Below are 17,494 nucleotides of genomic sequence, written 5' to 3'. Positions count from 1 at the left end.
TTCACAGGGGTGTGCGTGTGGCCCTGGAAAGAGCTGGGTGTGTGCACGCCGTGGCACGGTCCGCCCCAGATGTGTGTGTTCCTGGGGAGTGATGTGAGCCGAGCCTTCACACTCACTTGTTCTTCCGTCCAGTGACATCGACTTAGTGGTCTTTGGAAAGTGGGAGCGCCCTCCTCTGCAGCTGTTGGAGCAAGCTCTGCGGAAGCACAACGTGGCCGAGCCATGCTCCATCAAAGTCCTTGACAAAGCTACAGTAAGTGTGGGGCCTCGGCGCGCAGCCCCGCGTGGGCGCTCACACACCTGCCAGCAGTGTGGTTCGCCTGCGGCTTTAGCTTAGGCTGTGGACAGGAGACCTCTCTCCTGCTGATATAAATGTACTTGCATTTGTTTAGAATGTTGGGATCACTAGCCGAGAACGTATTTCATGACGCCCCAAGTGACTGCAGGCTTGAGAGCATCACACTGCCCTTGGTGCTAAAATACGATTGTTCAACTTTCATTAGGACTGTGAGAAAAAGACACGTTCAGGGCTGCCATTTCAGGCACACATAGTTGAATGGTGAAAGCATGCCGTCTGCCCAGAAAGTGGTTACCACTGCCAAGTTATATTTAAGAAACAAAATTTGCCTATTCTTTCATTCAAAATTTTACCCGTATAAAAACCTTTGATCTTGGGGAGAAGTTGGAAGATGAGGGTCCTTTGACGTGTACTCGTCGAGGTTTCTCGGAGTCCAGGATTAGAGACGGCCCGGAAATGAAGTCACTCGCCCTCTCTGTGGTCACGATTAAATCCCGGAGCCCTGTCCTCTCGGGGCTCTGCCATTTGTCCCGTGGTGTTGGCTTCTCGGAGAGAACAACGTGATGGCTGTCTCTGACCAGGTATCCTGCTTTAGATGGAGAGAGGTGAAGAGGCCAGGCCTGCTTGTCCTGGGCTCCAGAGCATTCTAGAGGACAGACCGCGTCCGGTAGGTGTTGCAGTGACACCACATCGTCTGCTCTGCTGCCAGGGGTGCAGCAGAGAGAGACATAAGGGCAACTGAGCCGCCCTGGTCTTCCGCTGCTCCTTTCTCTCCTTGCGAGCTCTTGTAGGGCAGCCTTCTGCGCCGGGCAGCCTCCACATCATCTGGCTCGGGGCCCCGGAGCCTGGCGTGACGGCTGTGTTTAAGAAGAAAGGTTGTGTATATTGAACACCCACTGAAAAAAAAAAGTATTGTGGCACTGTTAGTAATCTCTAGGATCTGGGGTTCAGCCTGGGAGTATGTAGGAGAGTGTGCGGGGGCAGGTGATCACCAGGAGTGGTTTCGGGGAAGCACTCAGTGAGCGTGGAGAGGAAGGTCCCCAGTGGTGATGGGGACAGCAGTTCTTCACGAGGGAGGTAGTACGTTGTGGAGGCTTGGGCTTCTTCTGAAATAGTTCGTGGTAAGATGCTTGGGAAAGCGTCTTCTTTTCTGCCTTCCTAGACCACTCTGGCTGGGGCTCCCTGTGCCTGGCGGTCCTGGTGATCTCCAGGAGTCGCTGTTACCACCCGCTGCCCATCCCTGTCACAGTGTGTCCTTTGCAGTTTGCCACCCTGGATTCTGTGAGGTGTCCTAAACCTCTAATTAGACCTCGCTCGTTTTGGTCAGAGAACGTCCTTTTCCATTCCTTGGAGGCTGAGGGAAATAAAGTCCTGCCTTTTGTTCAGGGAAGAAGAGTTTTGTGTGGGGGTCGGGAGGAGTGTGGCCTCTGTGGCTGCTGGGGCAGCTTCGGTGAGGCTGGTTTTGAGCACCTTGTCTTTTTGATGAGAATATTTCCAAAATAGCTTCTTATTCTCTGGTTTTACAGGGAAGTGGTTTTTTGGTTTGGGTTTGTTTGTTTGTTTAATTAAATTGTCTTCGTGAAAACACTAATTGTCTTAGTGTAGAATTGTTTGAAGAAACATTAGCACAAAACCCAATTGAAAAACTGGCTTTTAACTTAATCTTAGTGTTTTCAGAAATTCTTGCAAATGTCATTTGGGGACCTGGCGCCCTGCTCTGTCATCAGGCACCCCTGGGGGGTTGGAACTGGGGGGTCAGGGACTTCGCTTGTCCTCCTGGAGCCCCGGCCTTTCCGCAGATAGTGGCTGATTTTGAGTCTGTCCAGGAGGGCTGGGCAGAGGTAAACCCTAACTGTTTGCGGGGTGGGGCAGGGGCCTGGGTGCCAGGACTAAGGTGGCCGACCCTGGCAAAAGTCCCTTTTCTTCTCATTTTTTAAGGTCTGGGGTTCATGATCTCTCAGCCCTTTCGTGAGTTAGGGGAAAAAAACCTCTGTGTACAACATAGGAAACATTTTGATGCCAGACTGCAGTGAATGTTGGCCATTAAAGCTTAGTTTTTTTTTTTTTTTTTTTTTTTTAATAAACTCTTCGCAGGTACCGATAATAAAACTCACAGACCAGGAGACTGAAGTTAAAGTGGACATCAGCTTTAACATGGAGACTGGGGTCCGGGCAGCAGAGCTCATCAAGAATTACATGAAGGTGCTGTCGCCGGCGAGTTAGCACTGTCAGAACGGGAACCTGTTAGGTTGGGCATCTTATGGGACTTTAAACTGAACAATAGTCTTTAATGATAAAGACTTACAGTTGAATTATTTATCTTGCAATATTATTTCTAGAGATACACCGAAGTTATGTAGCTGTTTTGTAGATTTACTTTCCTGGCTAACCACAAAGTTGAGTGTTATTTTAGAGAGTTTGTGAAAATGCTCCTCTCATGATTACAAAATGACCATCCCGAGAGCTCAGTGTGCCTGATGTGCGAGTTAAGTTTATTGGAAGTGGAAGGCATCGTGATATAGTTGGCTTACTTGGATCATCTCGGTGTCTAACGATGGGAGCTAGTGGACCGAGTGTGTGGTCCGGTCAAGTAGATGGTCTTTCGCTCCTGTTTTAAGGAAAGGGATGAAATCCTTTACAGAGGCAACCTCAGCATCGTAATGTGGATACTGCCTCTTCCCACAGGTTCAAGGACCTTGTTCCTTCAGTTTTTCCCTTAACTGTGCAGCAGCAGGCTTGTCCGCCTAAACTGCTTCCCTTAACTTCTGGGCCCAGCAGAACATGACAACAGCAGACGCTTCCACTGGCCCCCAGCCCTCTTCGCCAGCCTCTCCATTTCCTTCTTACCTTCAGCTGCTGTCCATGTTCTTCTGCTCGTGGCTTCCTGCCTCATCGGCTGTACCATGCCTCCCCCCCCCCCCCCCCCCCCCGCTCCTCTCCTGGGGGCCTCTGGGCATTGGAGTTTTGCGCATCGGTTCTAGGTCCTTCCTGGCTCACGGCCTCATCCCCTCCCCTCCTTCCTGCCCCCAACCTGCACCTGTCACGGAGCAAGCTAGGCCTCGGGAACTAATCGGAAGGAAAACACTCCTTTCCTTCTCCCTGAGCTCTACTTTGGGGAGGAGCTCCTCCAGCCTCATCCCTGCTGAGCCATGACCTGGGATGTGGCTCCCGGGGGGCACTTAGCAAGTCTTCACACAATTAATTCTCAGGCACCTAAAAATTGAGGATGATGGGCCTAGAGCCTTCTAGGTGGTAAGAGGATTGAGAAAGCTTCTTTTTCTACTATGTGAAGTTTGCTATGTGACACATCTTTAAAGGTATATTAACTGATCTTTTTTCTTTTTTTTTTTTAATTTACAGAAATATTCATTGCTGCCTTACTTGATTTTAGTATTGAAACAGTTCCTCCTGCAGAGGGACCTGAATGAAGTTTTTACAGGTGGAATTAGCTCATACAGCCTAATTTTAATGGCCATTAGTTTTCTACAGGTGAGTGTGCGTTCTCTCTGCAGCCTTACGTGGGAGCACGTTGCACATTCTCCCTTGATGTTGTGAAGCCATTGCCTCGGGGGTTCCCGCTGCCCTGGCTCTGCACGCTTCTGCTTTGTTTTAGAGAAACTGACTTCTGTTTGTCACAATACAACTATTTTGATGGGTACTTCTTTCCTCCTCTCCTTTACAGCTCATTGTCATAGTTGATTGCACAGTTTGAGGGGGCGGGCTCGCCTCGTCTGTCCATCAGGCTCACGCCGGTCTGAACTTGAGGACACTGTCCATGGAGAGACTTTCATGTCTTGATGGACGATAAAAAACTGATTTTCTTGGTTACTGACTGTGATTTATGAAAAATTTGTTTCAGAAAAAAAATTAGGAAACACATATGGTAAAAAAAAAAATTGCTGAGGAGAGAGCCTTTCTTTTCAGATTGACAAGACATAAATATTTTGTCTCAAATTTTATGTTGCCCTTATTTATTGAGTACCGTGGGACAACCTGTCAATAGAAAACCTACCTAGACGTATTAAATGCTGTGATGTTGGTACTTACTTGACATATAAGATAGTTTTATTTAATATATGTATACACTTACATGTTAGTTACTTAACATATAAAATAGTTTCTGAGTTAATGAAAACCTTAACCCCATTTATATTTTCTTGAATGAAGGATATTCTGTTTTTCATGAAATCTTTCCTGTATCTTCTAGCTGTTTCTCCACGTTTGTCATTAATTTTGTATTTGTGATTGTGCTTAGGGTTTTATGTCCAAATTCAGCTCTCTTTCCCGTTAATACTGCTGATGGAGGTCGCGGTCACGCCGCCTCATTATTTTGACTTCCGTGGCGCATATTTGCCAGAAATACTGGAGGAATAGTGAAAACAGAATCCCCGCACCTGTTTTCTTACAATTTAGTCACATTGCTTTGCCTTCCGTGTTTTCCTCCGGAAACACGGAGACATTCTTCCCTAATTTTTGGATATTTTCTTTTGAACTAAATATAACCTGTTGCTCTTGACTTAGTTCTTCATGTTTTTCCTGATTTGAATTATTTCAGTAGCCTTGTTATCATGCCTGCCCCTTGTTTCTGTGGTGCTGGGCACTGGCCTCAGTGCCTCCTGTGTCCTTACCCCATGGGGTCCTGGCAGCAGTCCCATGACCCCACGGAAGCTCCCACGCAGAGTGGCTGGCTGGCTCGCCCCTCGGTGCCTTAGAGCTGTGCCTGTCGTGGCGTCTGAGTGCCTCTCTTGACTCACTGAGGTAAGAGGGCCCAGCCTTGCACCGGCCAGCTCTCGGGTGTTTAACTAGAAGGCAAAAGTGAGAATACTGTCCTGCCCGAGCAGATCCTCAGAAGCCACAGTGCTTGTGGACCCTAGAAATACTGGTGAGCGTCTGGAGGTGCCTCTCCTTAGGGCGTTGTGAGTTGTAAGTTCTCAGCCCTCCTGCTTCCGTCAGGAGCTGTGATTTCCCCTGGATGTGACCATCAGTATCCAGACCTGCGCCGCCCGTTAGACCTTCCCATGCCTCTGGCGTGTCCTGGGTCTGCACAGGCCATCAGGGACCCCAAGCCACACGTGCCGACTGAGCGCTTGTCCTGTGGCCAGCCAACTAATTGTTTAATTAATTTGTTTTAATTAACTTAAGTAGAAATAGCCACCCATGGCTGTGGCTGTCCTCATGGGCCGCACAGGTCTGCACTGTGGGCCTCTTGGGTCAGGACGATGTCCGCAGACAGAGGCTGATGTTCAGAATAGGTCCATTACCTGCTTGAAGAAAATGTGGCACTGAACTGGGGCCGGCACTAATCAGTGTGACAAGCAGGGATGTAAATTTGGTGTAAATATTATGACGCAATCCTAATCACCTGTACACAGTTAAAAATTAATCTCTCCTCTTCCGGACTGGCACACTGATACCGTTCAGTCTCATACTGCCCTCTGTGGGTTGTCTTGAATAATGGGATTAAGGTTAGAACCTATAACATGATGTCTAGTTGACTCTAAATTGTGGAGAATACGTTCTGCTTAGTGATCCATTTTGGGTGACTTGTTAATCAGAGGTCTGTGTCAGTAGGAAGACCCTCAATGGATGATGAGTTTCAGAGAATTAAAATGTAATAAAAAATCCAGATTAGAGGTTTGCTTTCTTTCCAGCACTGTGTACTGACTAAGGCCTCCAGGCTGCGCGGGTGCCTCCGCGTGTCGCCGGAGCGCCCGCAAGGACGCGGTGAGTGAGCAGGCGGCGCTGGGTTGTGTCCTTGCCGAGCCATGAGGTAGCGGACCTCGCTGCATGCAGTCTTCAGAAAGTGACTTGAGTCCAAATGTGGGGTCTGTTGCTTTTCCAGTTGCATCCGAGAATCGATGCCCGGAGAGCCGATGAAAACCTTGGAATGCTTCTTGTAGAGTTTTTTGAACTCTATGGAAGAAATTTTAATTACTTGAAAACTGGTATTAGAATAAAAGAAGGAGGTGCCTATATCGCCAAAGAAGAGATCATGAAAGCCATGACCAGTGGGTACAGACCGTCGATGCTGTGCATTGAGGACCCTCTGCTGCCTGGTAAGGGTGCCTTGCTCCTCACTGGCTGTGAGCCGGGGGCCTGGCTGGCGGCTGGCGCAAGGGAGGGGAAGCCGGTGTCTGCGGTCCCCAAGCCAAGGCTCCTCTGCCTTGATGCCGGTTCCCGCTGTCCTGACAGTTAATGGGGACACCTTCGGAAGTGTCTTAATGCCTTCTGGTTCACTTCTTATAAAGTTGGAATGTGTTTATGTTCTGTAATTTACCAGAAAAATGTAGAAAATAAAAATTAAGGAATAAAAGTTTATTTTTTCTGATTAGGAAGGTATTTGTTACATTTCATCATAAACCACTCACTTCCAAAAAGTATATCACAGAAAAGCAAAGTAGACCACAGTCCCCTTCCATTCTGATGTGCATTTCTCCATTTTTTTCCTACATGGATATTAATATTTATTGCAGTCTTGTTAGTTAAATGGATCATGTAATACATATAGTTTTGCGACTTGTGTTTTTAATTCAGAACAGCTTCTAGATCCCCTTCGTGTGTGTGGATGGCATGTTCTATTGTGCGGATTGCTGCATTGGCCGTCCCGAGGTGGTGTCTGGTTTCCCTAGTTCTACTCCCAGGAGCATAAGGAAGGGCACGCCTTCCGCCTTCATTAGGGTTGGTCTTTATAATCCTCGCTGCTCCTATAGATCCATGCAACATACTTGTGCCTTGAGTTTGCATTTCTTTTTTTTTTAAAGATTTTATTTATTTATTTGACAAGAGACCACAAGCAGGCAGAGAGGCAGGCAGAGAGGGGGGAAGCAGGCTTCCTGCTTAGCAGAGAGCCCGACGCGGGACTCAGTCCCAGGACCCTGAGACCATGACCTGAGCTGAAGGCAGAGTCTCAGCCCACTGAGCCACCCAGGTGCCCCAAGTTTGCATTTCTTTAATGATGAGTGAGGAGAAGCAAATATTTATTTATCTAGTCCACAAATACTTATTGAGTATCTAGTATGTGAGACACTGTTGTTACTGTTGGTGATGAAGTCAGTGACAGGTGACAAAAAGTGGTGGAGAACTTCCGCCCAGGTGCACTGCACCTGTCTTCCTGTTGTGCACATTCACATGCTTTGTCCGTGTGTCTGCCCAGCTGTGTTCCTAGTGACTTTGGGGGATCCTGCCTCTTTTCCATCGTCATGCTCCGCTTTTTTTTTGCCCAAGTTTGTCCCTTGCATCTGTATTTGGTGTTTTTTGTTATTCTGTTTCTATATATATTTTTAATGTCCTTAAATTTAATGGATTTTTTTGTTTGCTTCATTTCATGGCTGCTGGAGTATGAAATTCACTTCTTAAGAATCTTGTGGCAGGAAACTACTGAGGGTCCTGTTTTTCACAAGTAGCAGGACTGACGGATGTTTTTTCAGTCTAGCTTTTCCCAGCAGCAGAGGAACGTATTTTCACATCCGTTTGTCTGTGTTTGATCAGTTAAATTACAGGGATTCCAGTGTCTTCAGTGTCTGTTTAAATGTACTTGAAAAACGAAAGCCCACGTTATCACTGGATTATAGTGTCAGACCTGGAAAAGAGAAAATTCCAGTCCTCAGAATGGCTTCTAGAACGTTCTGCTTCCTTGAATTGTGAAGAATGAGTTCATGTGAATTAAAATCCCAAACTGTGCTGTTATTAAACGTTCCTTGACTGGGGTTCACTTGGTGACTGCAGTGACGTTGGCTTCATCTGATCTGCCACCCATCTGGTCCCAAGGAGACCTTGTGCGTTCTGCCCTGAAGGATTCTCTTCCTGCAGGTCCGGCGGGTGCTGACTGAGCTGCAGGGTGCCCGGGCCAAGGGCCCGCTGCAGTGCACGCCCTGTCGGCACAGCTGCACTAGGACTGAGGCTGCTGCCTTGGTTCTCTGGTGTGGTCAGGGAGTGTGTCCATGGCCAGGGCCCACTGCAGAAGAACTGGGACGATCACACAGGTCTGGACGAAGGGCCCGGTGTCTGCAGGGTCTTACAGCTGCCTTTCTGTCTCAGGAAATGACGTTGGCCGCAGCTCATACGGGGCCATGCAGGTGAAGCAGGTGTTCGACTACGCCTACATTGTCCTCAGTCACGCCGTGTCGCCCCTCGCGAGGTCCTATCCCAACAGAGACTCGGAAAGGTAATGCAGGTCATGTGTCGCTGTCCTGGGCTCACAGCCCTGGTGGCCTGGCAGCTCCCTGCCTCCGCCTCTGTGCGGCAGGGGCGCTGCTGGTCTCGGTTGTTGGCCTCCATGAGGTTTATGGATGGGTTCGCCATTCATAGTACATTCTGTGTATATCCTACTACATAGGCGTAGAATGTGTACACCAGTATGCACCATTCTAGGACCTTCTAGTAGAACTTGCGATGATCGATGAGGAGGGCCACGTGTGGTTCATCCGTGGCTGAGCACTGAAAATTTCTTACTTGGGGGTTGTCCACCATTTCTTCAGGGCATTTTATTTTGGGGAAATGATTTCTGGTGCTTTTCCCACTTTGGAATGTGATGCTTTTTCTTCAGGTTGTTCTCAAAATGCACATGATGAGCTTAAAGGGAGAGTACACGTGGGTCCGCGCCTCCCCCCGCCCCGCGTCTCTCCTGCAGACCAGTCCCTCATTCTGCGTTTGAGCTCACTTGTGCAGTGTGCACTTTTATTGGCAGTGAGAAATCCTGCAGAGTGGCTGGGAGGTGGTGGGGTTGGCGGGCGGAGGGAGGGAGTGAGGGCAGTGGAAAGGAGGAAGAGGAAGATGGTGGCGAGAGGCGGCGGGCGCTGTGCAGCACGGGGGTCCCGGCGCTCGCACTCACCGCCTTTCGGTGGGTTCTGTGCCTCTGCCTACTCAGCGGGGCTTTCCGGCAGGGCTCTGTGCCGGGGTCCGCAGTCTCGGCACCGTCTGCTGGTACCAGACCTTCGTGGGTGCTGGGCGGGGTGGGGGGTGCTCTCCTGCTCATGCGCAGGGTTGAAGCCATCTTCTGTAGTAGCCGGCTCTCGGCTCAAGGACATCTGTGTAAGGGAACCCACTTTCTCTGTAGTGTGATCTCAGAGTGCACCTGGGCTCCGGCATCAGAAATCAGAACACAATTTGTAAAATTATTTTGGCTTTCTTGTTTTTTCTTGACAAAGTGATATGTTGTTGAAAATATAAAAGAGCTAGTCAGAAGGGCTTGTGGGTTCCGCAGCCGCTCTGCAGCACGTTGGTTCCCCCGCTGTCCCTCTGCAGTACTCTAGGAAGAATCATCAAAGTGACCCAGGAGGTGATCGACTACCGGCGGTGGATCAAGGAGAAGTGGGGCGGCAAGGCCCCCCCGGCACCTGAGCTGGGTGAGAGCTTGTCCGGCCGCGCTACTCTTGAGCTTCTGATGCCTTGACGCGGGAGTGTCTTTCTGTCCCTCGGAGTGTCTTTCTGTCCCTCGGTGCTCATTGTTCCCTCTAAGGAAAGGCCTCGTCTTCCGTAAGCGTTTCCAGCTGGGAGATTTAGGGCAGTGGGAATACAGTGCCTGCCCTGCACGGACCTTTAAAGTTTCCTGTAGTAACTGCATTAAAAATGTGAAAAGAAACAGGTGAAATTCCTTTTCCTATTGTATTTTATTCAGCATAGTATTGAAAATAGTAATATTTCTTTCTTTTTTTAAAAATATTTTATTTATTTGACAGACAGAGATCACAAGTAGGCAGAGAGAAAGGAGGAAGCATGTTCCCCACTGAGCAGAGAGCCTGATGTGGGGCTCGATCCCAGGACCCTGAGATCATGACCTGAGCCGAAAGCAGAGGCTTAGCCCACTGAGCCACCCAGGCGCCCCCGAAATAGTAACATTTCAACATGGAGTCTGCATAAAGAGTCTTGGACCGATTCCACCCCCCCGGGCTGGTGCTGTGCCCATGACACCCGGTGTGCACAGCGCTCCCTGCCCCAGCCTCCCCAGAGACGTGTACCCTGCTGCAGAGTCCCTAAGATTTACAGTTGAAAACTGTTTACACATCCAGGTTGTTCTAGACATATCTCAAGGTTGTCTAATAACTGAAAGAAGTACAATTTTTTTTTAAAGATTTTATTTATTTATTTGACAGAGAGAGATCACAAGTAGGCAGAGAGAGAGGGGGAAGCAGGCTCCCTGCCGAGCAGAGAGTCCGATGCGGGGCTCCATCTCAGGACCCTGAGATCATGACCTGAGCTGAAGGCAGAGGCTTAACCCACTGAGCCACCCAGGTGCCCCAAGAAGTACAATTTTTAAAATTAAGTAAATTAGGTAAATCAGAAATCAGTTTGGGAGTCTTGTTAGCAACGTGTCCAGGCTCGGTGGCCCCTGTGGCTGGAGGCTGTCTGGCGGGGTGTGCGCGACTGTCCTCTTAGCAAGTGGCTCAGCTGGGCTGTGTTGTTCCCACAGACAACAGAATTAAGATAAAAGAGCGAGTAAGTGCTTGCGACGGGGATCCGCCCCAGCGCCGGGACCCGGAGTCCCCCTTCAGCCAGCGCCTGACCTTGTCTCTGCCCAGCCCCCAGCTGCTCTCGTCCGGCTCTTCCGCCTCCTCAGTGTCTTCGCTTTCCGGGAGTGACATCGTGAGTGTGCCCTGGGGGAGCGTCCGTCGCAGGGTGCGTAACCTCCCCTCCGGGTGTGTCTGTGCAGCCCCCCAGACAGCACCGAGGGGCCCCGGCTCTGCCACGAGCCTCTGCCGGCCGTCGGGGACCCCATCCTTGCCTCTCACACAGCTGTAGCGACTCCCTGGGAGAGCGTTTTAGAGCTTGCGTGGGGTGACGCGCTGAACTGAGGGGTCTGTCCCGTGTTCCCTGAGGGAACTTGGTGGGGGGCGTCTCAGTGGCTCGGGCCATGTGCTCATACCCTTCTGTGGCAGCGTCATGAGGAAGCAGCACAACTCTCTACGGTTGTCTCTGTTGTTTTTCCTACTCCAAGGACTCGGACACGCCGCCCTGCACAACGCCCAGCGTTTACCAGTTCAGTCTGCAAGCGCCGACGCCCCTGCTGGCTGGTCTCCCCACCGCCTTGCCCATGCCGAGTGGCAAGCCTCAGTCCGCCACTTCCAGAACGCTGGTCATGACAACTAACACTCAGGTATGCGGCGCGCCGATGCCCTTCCTCCAGACGGGCCCCTGGGGACCGCGTCTGAGCTGGTGCAGGTGCTCTGGGGGCCCCTGGTACCATAGAATTAGAGACAGATCTTCGGAAATCTTCAGAAGGTACATTCCTATCTTGTAGGGCATCCTTGTCCTTCGTGGACAGATCAAATTAACTCCTTTCATTCTCTAGAAGACTGTGTCCTTGAGGACCACCCTGTGCAGTGTTTGTGCCAGGGGGGCTCCTGGCTCTCCAGCACTGAGGGTCTTCAGACAAGGTCCGGGTTGAGCATCTTTCTGAAAATGACTGATACCGTGCCCGAGACTGTGGTCCTTGGGGCCACGTCAGTTGGATTCTGGTACTACCTGCCCCACGCCCCTGGCAGGAAAGGACCACGGTCCTGCTTCCTCTCAGAGTGTCTACATTTATACTGTCAAGAAGTTTACACTAAAACTTTGACTTCCTCAAGTTATTATTAGACAGTATATAGAATATGTCCTCTGTTCTTTTTTTCAACTTAGATGAAATTAGAAGCCTGAAAGATAATTTAAAAAATATTAAGTGTGGTATCCATAGTTAAACATAATTGAACATGTATGTGTAAAAACCTGTGTTAATTCACCTGTGAAGGAAGGTCATCTCTGCGGTGTGGGTTGTAATTTGAGCAGAGAGAGATGTGGGCGCTGGCAGACCTGCAGATTCCTGTCTGTCATCGGGCTCTGCCCTGGGAGGGCCAGTTCTCACGGGGCTCCCGGGCCTTGGGGATGGTGTCAGTCCTGCGTGAGCCTAACGCTGGAGCCCGGGGCAGTGGTCTCCCTGATGCTGTGTGTGTGGTTCTGGCTGGTCACAGGCCGCTGCTGGCACCCTGGTCCCCTCTGTCACTTTGCTAACAGTGGGTGAGGCTGAAGCTAAGATCATTTACATCGTAAGCCAAGGCTCGAGGCCCACTATCTCGTTTTGTTTCTAATCTGTAAACTTGGCTTCTAGTAGAGCAGCTCAGTACGCGCCCGCCGTGCACATCACCGGCATTCTGTCCCTGGGAGTTTGCGGACGACAGAGTGCCCCGCTCGGGGTGACATGGGCCCTGAGAGCCGGGGGCATGAGTCCAGCTGACCCAAGCGTTGGCTCTTCCCAGGGACACGGGCTCCCGGGTGAGGGAAGACCCCGCCGAGGAGAGAGCCTGCTGCATGGGCTCCAGCCCCCCGTGTGTGGGCTCTGTCGCCCCCATAGAGCAGCGCCCGGGAGACCCCAGCTCCCGCTCCATCCACTGCTGTTGGGGTGGCGCCGCAGCCAGTCTCCGAGAGGGCAGATGCGTGGGGCTCCTCGGGGTGAGCTGTGCAGGTCCCGGAGTTCTGAGAGAGCTTCGCACCGGCACCCCTGCCCGCGGGCTCCGTGATGCAGAAAGACAGGCGGTCCCGGGGCTGGAGGGACGGGAGGCAGGGAGGGACCAGCCTTCTGCGGCACCCATCTGCAGGCCGGCAACCCTCCACGGGCCATCGCCTCGACCGGTGTCCGGCCTCCCGTCCTGGGTTGCGGGTGGGGCTGCGTTTCCGCTCTGTCCGGAGACCAGGGGCAGGTGTTACTCTGAGGACTGATCTGTTGAGCTGTGGCTTGGTCTTTGTGATGAACGAGACTTTACGACTCGCGTCACTGGACCTGCTCTCTGTTGGAGTGCCATCGCAGGGTGTGGAATGCTTCTGATGCAAAACAGATGCCTTCAACTTAGAGGAAGACACAGACTCCATGAATGAGCCTGTTTGCAAATGGCCGTTCCGAAGCAGCGCCCTCCCTTCAGGGGCTCAGCACAAAAACTGCCGACCTCTGTTGGCCTGGGGCCTCATGGATGCCTCTGGTCTTTCTGTTCCTAGACCAGGTTTACGATACCTCCACCGACCCTGGGGGTGGCCCCCGTCCCTTGCAGACAAGTCAGCGTTGAAGGAACTCCGGCGTTGAAAGCTGTCCACCACATGTCTTCCCCGGCCATTCCGTCCGCGTCTCCCAACCCGCTCTCAAGCCCTCACCTGTATCACAAGGTAGGCCTCCCGCCTGGCCCGGGCCCGGTGTCCACAGCCCAGGGCTTCCTGCTCTCTCCGCCAGAGATGGGGCTCCACAGAGATGTGATTTAAAACGGAATTTGTTTTCTCATCATTCAGCTTCCTGTTTGTTTTTCTTTGTGGTGAATGAAACTTTAAAAGTTATTTTCAAATACAGTTTAAGCATCTGATTTCCTTTTCCACTGAATTAACTTCCATGCCAAACACCTGGCTGATACGTCAGGCACAGATGCTGGTGGGACCCGTGGCGCGGTGCCGCCCGGCCTGTGTGGCTTCACCGGCTCCTCTTTTGTGTTGGGCGCCCGGGGCAAGGGCCCTGCATGGGGTCTGCTTTCTTGGTTCCAGCGGGGCCCCGGGAATGCATCTGCTGGTGCCCTTGTGGCTTCTCGAAGTCCAGAGTCTGCACACAAGCAACCGTTCTGGAGTAGGAAAACAGGTTGTTAGCTCATTCCCTGTGCCCTTGAAGGGCCGGAGTGTTTCTGAGAGCTGTGGCAACGTTTGCCTGTAGGAGTCAGGTGCAGTGTCTGAAGGTGAATGTGTTCCCTTGGGCTCTGACGACACTGGGGCCACTGACCTCGATGACCGTCGTCCATTTCTCTGTTGCTTATCTGACTGTATTTTGCCGGTAAGTTTTTAATGTTTAGGGGTTGGCTCTCTGAAGCTGGCATTAAGGCCAGATTGTTGTGTTCATTTGGAGCTAAGTCAGGGAGCTTTCCTCCTGGGGTTCACCCCTCGGGTCACAAGGGGGTTTTCAGGGCACCCGGGCGTCTCCCGCCGGCCTGCTGGAAGGACGGGCACGAGAGTACTCCTTGAACGGGGACGCACCTTCCTTAATGCATCTTGGCTTTCCCGCACAAGCCCCCCTGCTGCTTGTTTGCTCTGCGCCCTTCCCGAAAGCGGCCGTGTTCTCCTGGTGGGCTCCGCGCCAGGCCGCGGGTAGAGCAGCAGCCTGAGTGCCCGCCTGGCGTGTGCGGCGTCCCTCCTGGGGGAGCCGGAGTGTGGCCCGCGGGACGTGAACTCCTGCGTGTGTCTGCACGACGTCAGAGCTGAAGTGGGGAAGATAACGTTCTGTGCCCACACAGGACCAGTTGGGAGTGTGACGCTCACGGCTTCAGATGCGAGAGTGTGGATGTGCTCTGAGCCGGCCGGGTCGCTAAGTGGGCGCGGTACTGTCTGCTGGGTGTAGCGGTCCCTGTGACCCTGCAAGCTTGGGGCTCTGCGCTCCTTCCTCCTTCCGTCCCCGGGACACTGCACATGGCAGTCGGGTGCAGCCCTTGTGCGCGCTCACTGTCCACGGGCCTGGTGGGGGGGGGTGGAGGGCGCAGCTGGGGCACATGGAGGCGTGCTGCCCCCGACCGAGCCCCGCAGCAGCGGCGTCTGGGGTCTCCAGGGCAGCTGCCCATGCTGCCGTCCCTCTCTGTCTCTCCAGCAGCACAGCGGCATGAAGCTGTCCCTGAAAGGCTCCCACAACCACAGCCAGGGCGGCACGTACAGCTCTGTGGGCAGTGGAGGCGTGCGGCCCCCCGTGGGCAACCGAGGACACCACCAATACAACCGCACCGGCTGGAGGAGGAAAAAACACACGCACACGAGGGACAGCCTGCCCGTCAGTCTGAGCAGATAATAGCCCCTGATGGCGCCTCCCGCCCCCCTCCCCTCGGCCTCGGCGCCCAGCCGGGAACTGAGACCAGCATCCAGCACGTCGGCCCGGGCCCCTCGGACCGCCCGCCGCTGACCACTCTGCATGTCCCTTGTGTGGTGGTCACGTCCATCTGAAAGAACAGCTCCTTGTGCTCATCTGTGAAGCCTTATTAAGCGTGGACGCTGTGTCTGCCTTCCCGGGACGCTTCTCCTTCAGGGCCGGAGCAGGTCTGGACCGGGACCTGTGGTCCCGGCGGCCGGTCTGGGTCCGTTGTGGTTGGGGTGTTGCCAGGGCACGTCCGCCAGAGTAGCAGAGGTCAGCCCCCGTTCTCGCTCCTTCCCCAGTGGGTAGGGTTGGGAGGTCGCCATTGTGTCACTGCCCTCACGTTTTGTTTTCAAATTTCAGAACTGTTTTTCTATGTAAATATTGAAAACTTATGATTTGTGCAATAACTCAGATATTTTTATTTAATTCATATTTTCACATAAGTTATATTTAAGGGAGGAGGTTTTTTAAACAAGCTTAGGTCCTTTCCCGAGTCGCATTTTCTAAGTTGGGTTCATCGTGTCGGCTGGTTGTCTGAGGAACACCGCTACCAACACCGCGAGGGAGGGGCTCGGGGTTTCTTTCTGTGTTTTTCTTTTGGTCAGACACGAGGCCTCTCTGTTCGTGGCGGGGGAGTCGAGCAGCCCCGCGCTTCCCTGCAGGGGCTCGGCTCCCAGGCCTTCTGACCAGCTGCCCGCCGGCCCTGCCGTCCGGCCTGTCTGTCGGCTCGCTCGGACCGCAGACCTTTAACATTTTGGTTTTCGGTTCTTTTCAAGTAGACAACAAATCCAGCATTTAAAGTGCCAGAAGTATAACTTTCTAAGGGGAGAAAGGGTTGTCACATTATAAAATCTTAAAAAAAAAAAAAAATGTGAACTTTGAAGTGCTTCGGTTTGTTTTAGTCACATAGCCTGCCAGGATGGGTCCGGTGACCGTCAGCGCGGACGAGGGCACCCAGTTTTAGGAATGTGGAGAAAGGAATTATGTTGATTCCGTTGAGGAATCTGTGTAGTAGTATGCGTTCGTTCTGTTAAGAGCAAATCTACGAAGAGTACTTCAGCTGCTCAGTGCACGGGGGAGTATTTGTAACGCGTCGCAGGAGGGCACAGCCCGGGGTCGGGGCCCGCCCGGAGCAGCCGGTGCGCGACCTGGAGAGCAGACAGGTACACTGTGCAGGTGTGGTCTGCAGGTATGGTCTGCCGTGACAGCCGCTGTCTTCGTTACCTTCTTTTGAGCAAGAATATATCCACGTGGCCGAACCCTGAGTTTTTGGAGCACCACAGTTGTCCTGGGTGTTAGTTGCATCTCATAGGTCACCTGACCTCCCGTTTTTAAAATGGGGGGTTCTGGCCCTGCTGAACACTACAGGTAGGTTGGTCTTTGAAGTCCACTAGTAGAGAAGGTCAAGTCAAAGAGACTGAACTACCACGACATCTGATGGATGTGCGGAGCGGGGAGCTCGAGTGTGGCCTGGGGGCGGGGTCCTGGGCTCTCCCCCAAGACCCCCAGAGGCTTGGCTTTTCCCCGGGACCGGCCCCTGGCTGTGGCTGTGGCTTCTCCAGGGGGCCTTCCAGAAGAGAGTAGCACATGTTTGCAGTTCTTGATGATTGAAAGTTATCAAAAATATTTAAAGATATTTAAATTGTGAATCTATTGATAAAGAAATATTTATAAAAAACTGATACGTAGGCCTGTACTAATCTCCACACATTAGCAATATTGACTGTCCCCCTACATTAAGGAACCCCTGCGGGCCGCGGGTCCCGCAGGGGTGCATTTTAAAGCTCGATTCACAGACACAGGCGCCACGCTCCACCCTGTTGTGGCGAGCCGGATGAATTGGCCTGGCCACCTGTGGTCGCGCGCTACACGGTGAACAAAACGGTATCATGTTTCGATTTTTTGTGTGTGTGGACAACAATGTGGAAGCTAAAATTGACATATTTTTATGTAAAGTTTTTCTATTCTTTGATTTTTAATAAACTTTGGAAACCAGGTGGCGTTTGTGTTGGAATGTTTGCTTTCCACTCAAGAGGAAGGGCGGCTCTACCATTTCACATTCTTGAGCTCAAACGGAGCAGTGAAAAGTTCCCTTCTCCTTGGTTTGGGGACTTGAGGGCTGTGTACAGAGGAGCGGCAGCTGAAACCGAGCTTTGCTCACCTTCTGGGCCGGGAGGGAGTCCCTCGCACCGTTGACGGACACCGTCCATGTGCCGTGTCCGACCAGCCCGTTGGGTGACACTGTGGCACCGATGGTGCTTTCCGGAGAAACTGCTCCTTCCACATCTCCCTTAGGTCATATTAGATCACTTAAAAATAGCACTTCACAAAAATGTTCTTTTTGCATTAGCACAAGCAGG

At 52.0% G+C, this 17,494-nt stretch overlaps 1 protein-coding gene across 2 annotated transcripts in view; it reads left to right on the top strand.

Annotated features, from left to right (window-relative positions):
* Positions 1 to 17,130, top strand: part of TENT4A (terminal nucleotidyltransferase 4A) — a 47,091-nt gene extending 29,961 nt beyond the window's left edge. Inside the window, exons 4-13 of one of the 2 annotated variants that reach the window (XM_082724876.1) lie at positions 133 to 253; positions 2,393 to 2,500; positions 3,659 to 3,787; positions 6,141 to 6,354; positions 8,336 to 8,462; positions 9,542 to 9,642; positions 10,707 to 10,879; positions 11,232 to 11,390; positions 13,262 to 13,426; positions 14,880 to 17,130. In XM_082724876.1, coding sequence (XP_082581002.1) covers positions 133 to 253; positions 2,393 to 2,500; positions 3,659 to 3,787; positions 6,141 to 6,354; positions 8,336 to 8,462; positions 9,542 to 9,642; positions 10,707 to 10,879; positions 11,232 to 11,390; positions 13,262 to 13,426; positions 14,880 to 15,071 — 1,489 coding nt within the window. In that variant the 3' untranslated portion in view covers positions 15,072 to 17,130. Of the gene's footprint in view, positions 1 to 132; positions 254 to 2,392; positions 2,501 to 3,658; positions 3,788 to 6,140; positions 6,355 to 8,335; positions 8,463 to 9,541; positions 9,643 to 10,706; positions 10,880 to 11,231; positions 11,391 to 13,261; positions 13,427 to 14,876 lie in introns of both variants that reach the window. The other variant, XM_082724875.1, reaches the window with a different exon arrangement.
* Positions 17,131 to 17,494: the final 364 nt, after the last annotated feature.

The sequence above is a fragment of the Mustela nivalis genome (genome assembly GCF_964662115.1).
Source record: "Mustela nivalis genome assembly, chromosome: 3".
Taxonomy (NCBI): domain Eukaryota; kingdom Metazoa; phylum Chordata; class Mammalia; order Carnivora; family Mustelidae; genus Mustela; species Mustela nivalis.
Note: the sequence above shows the minus strand (reverse complement) of the source record. Positions and strands in the feature narration are given on the sequence as shown.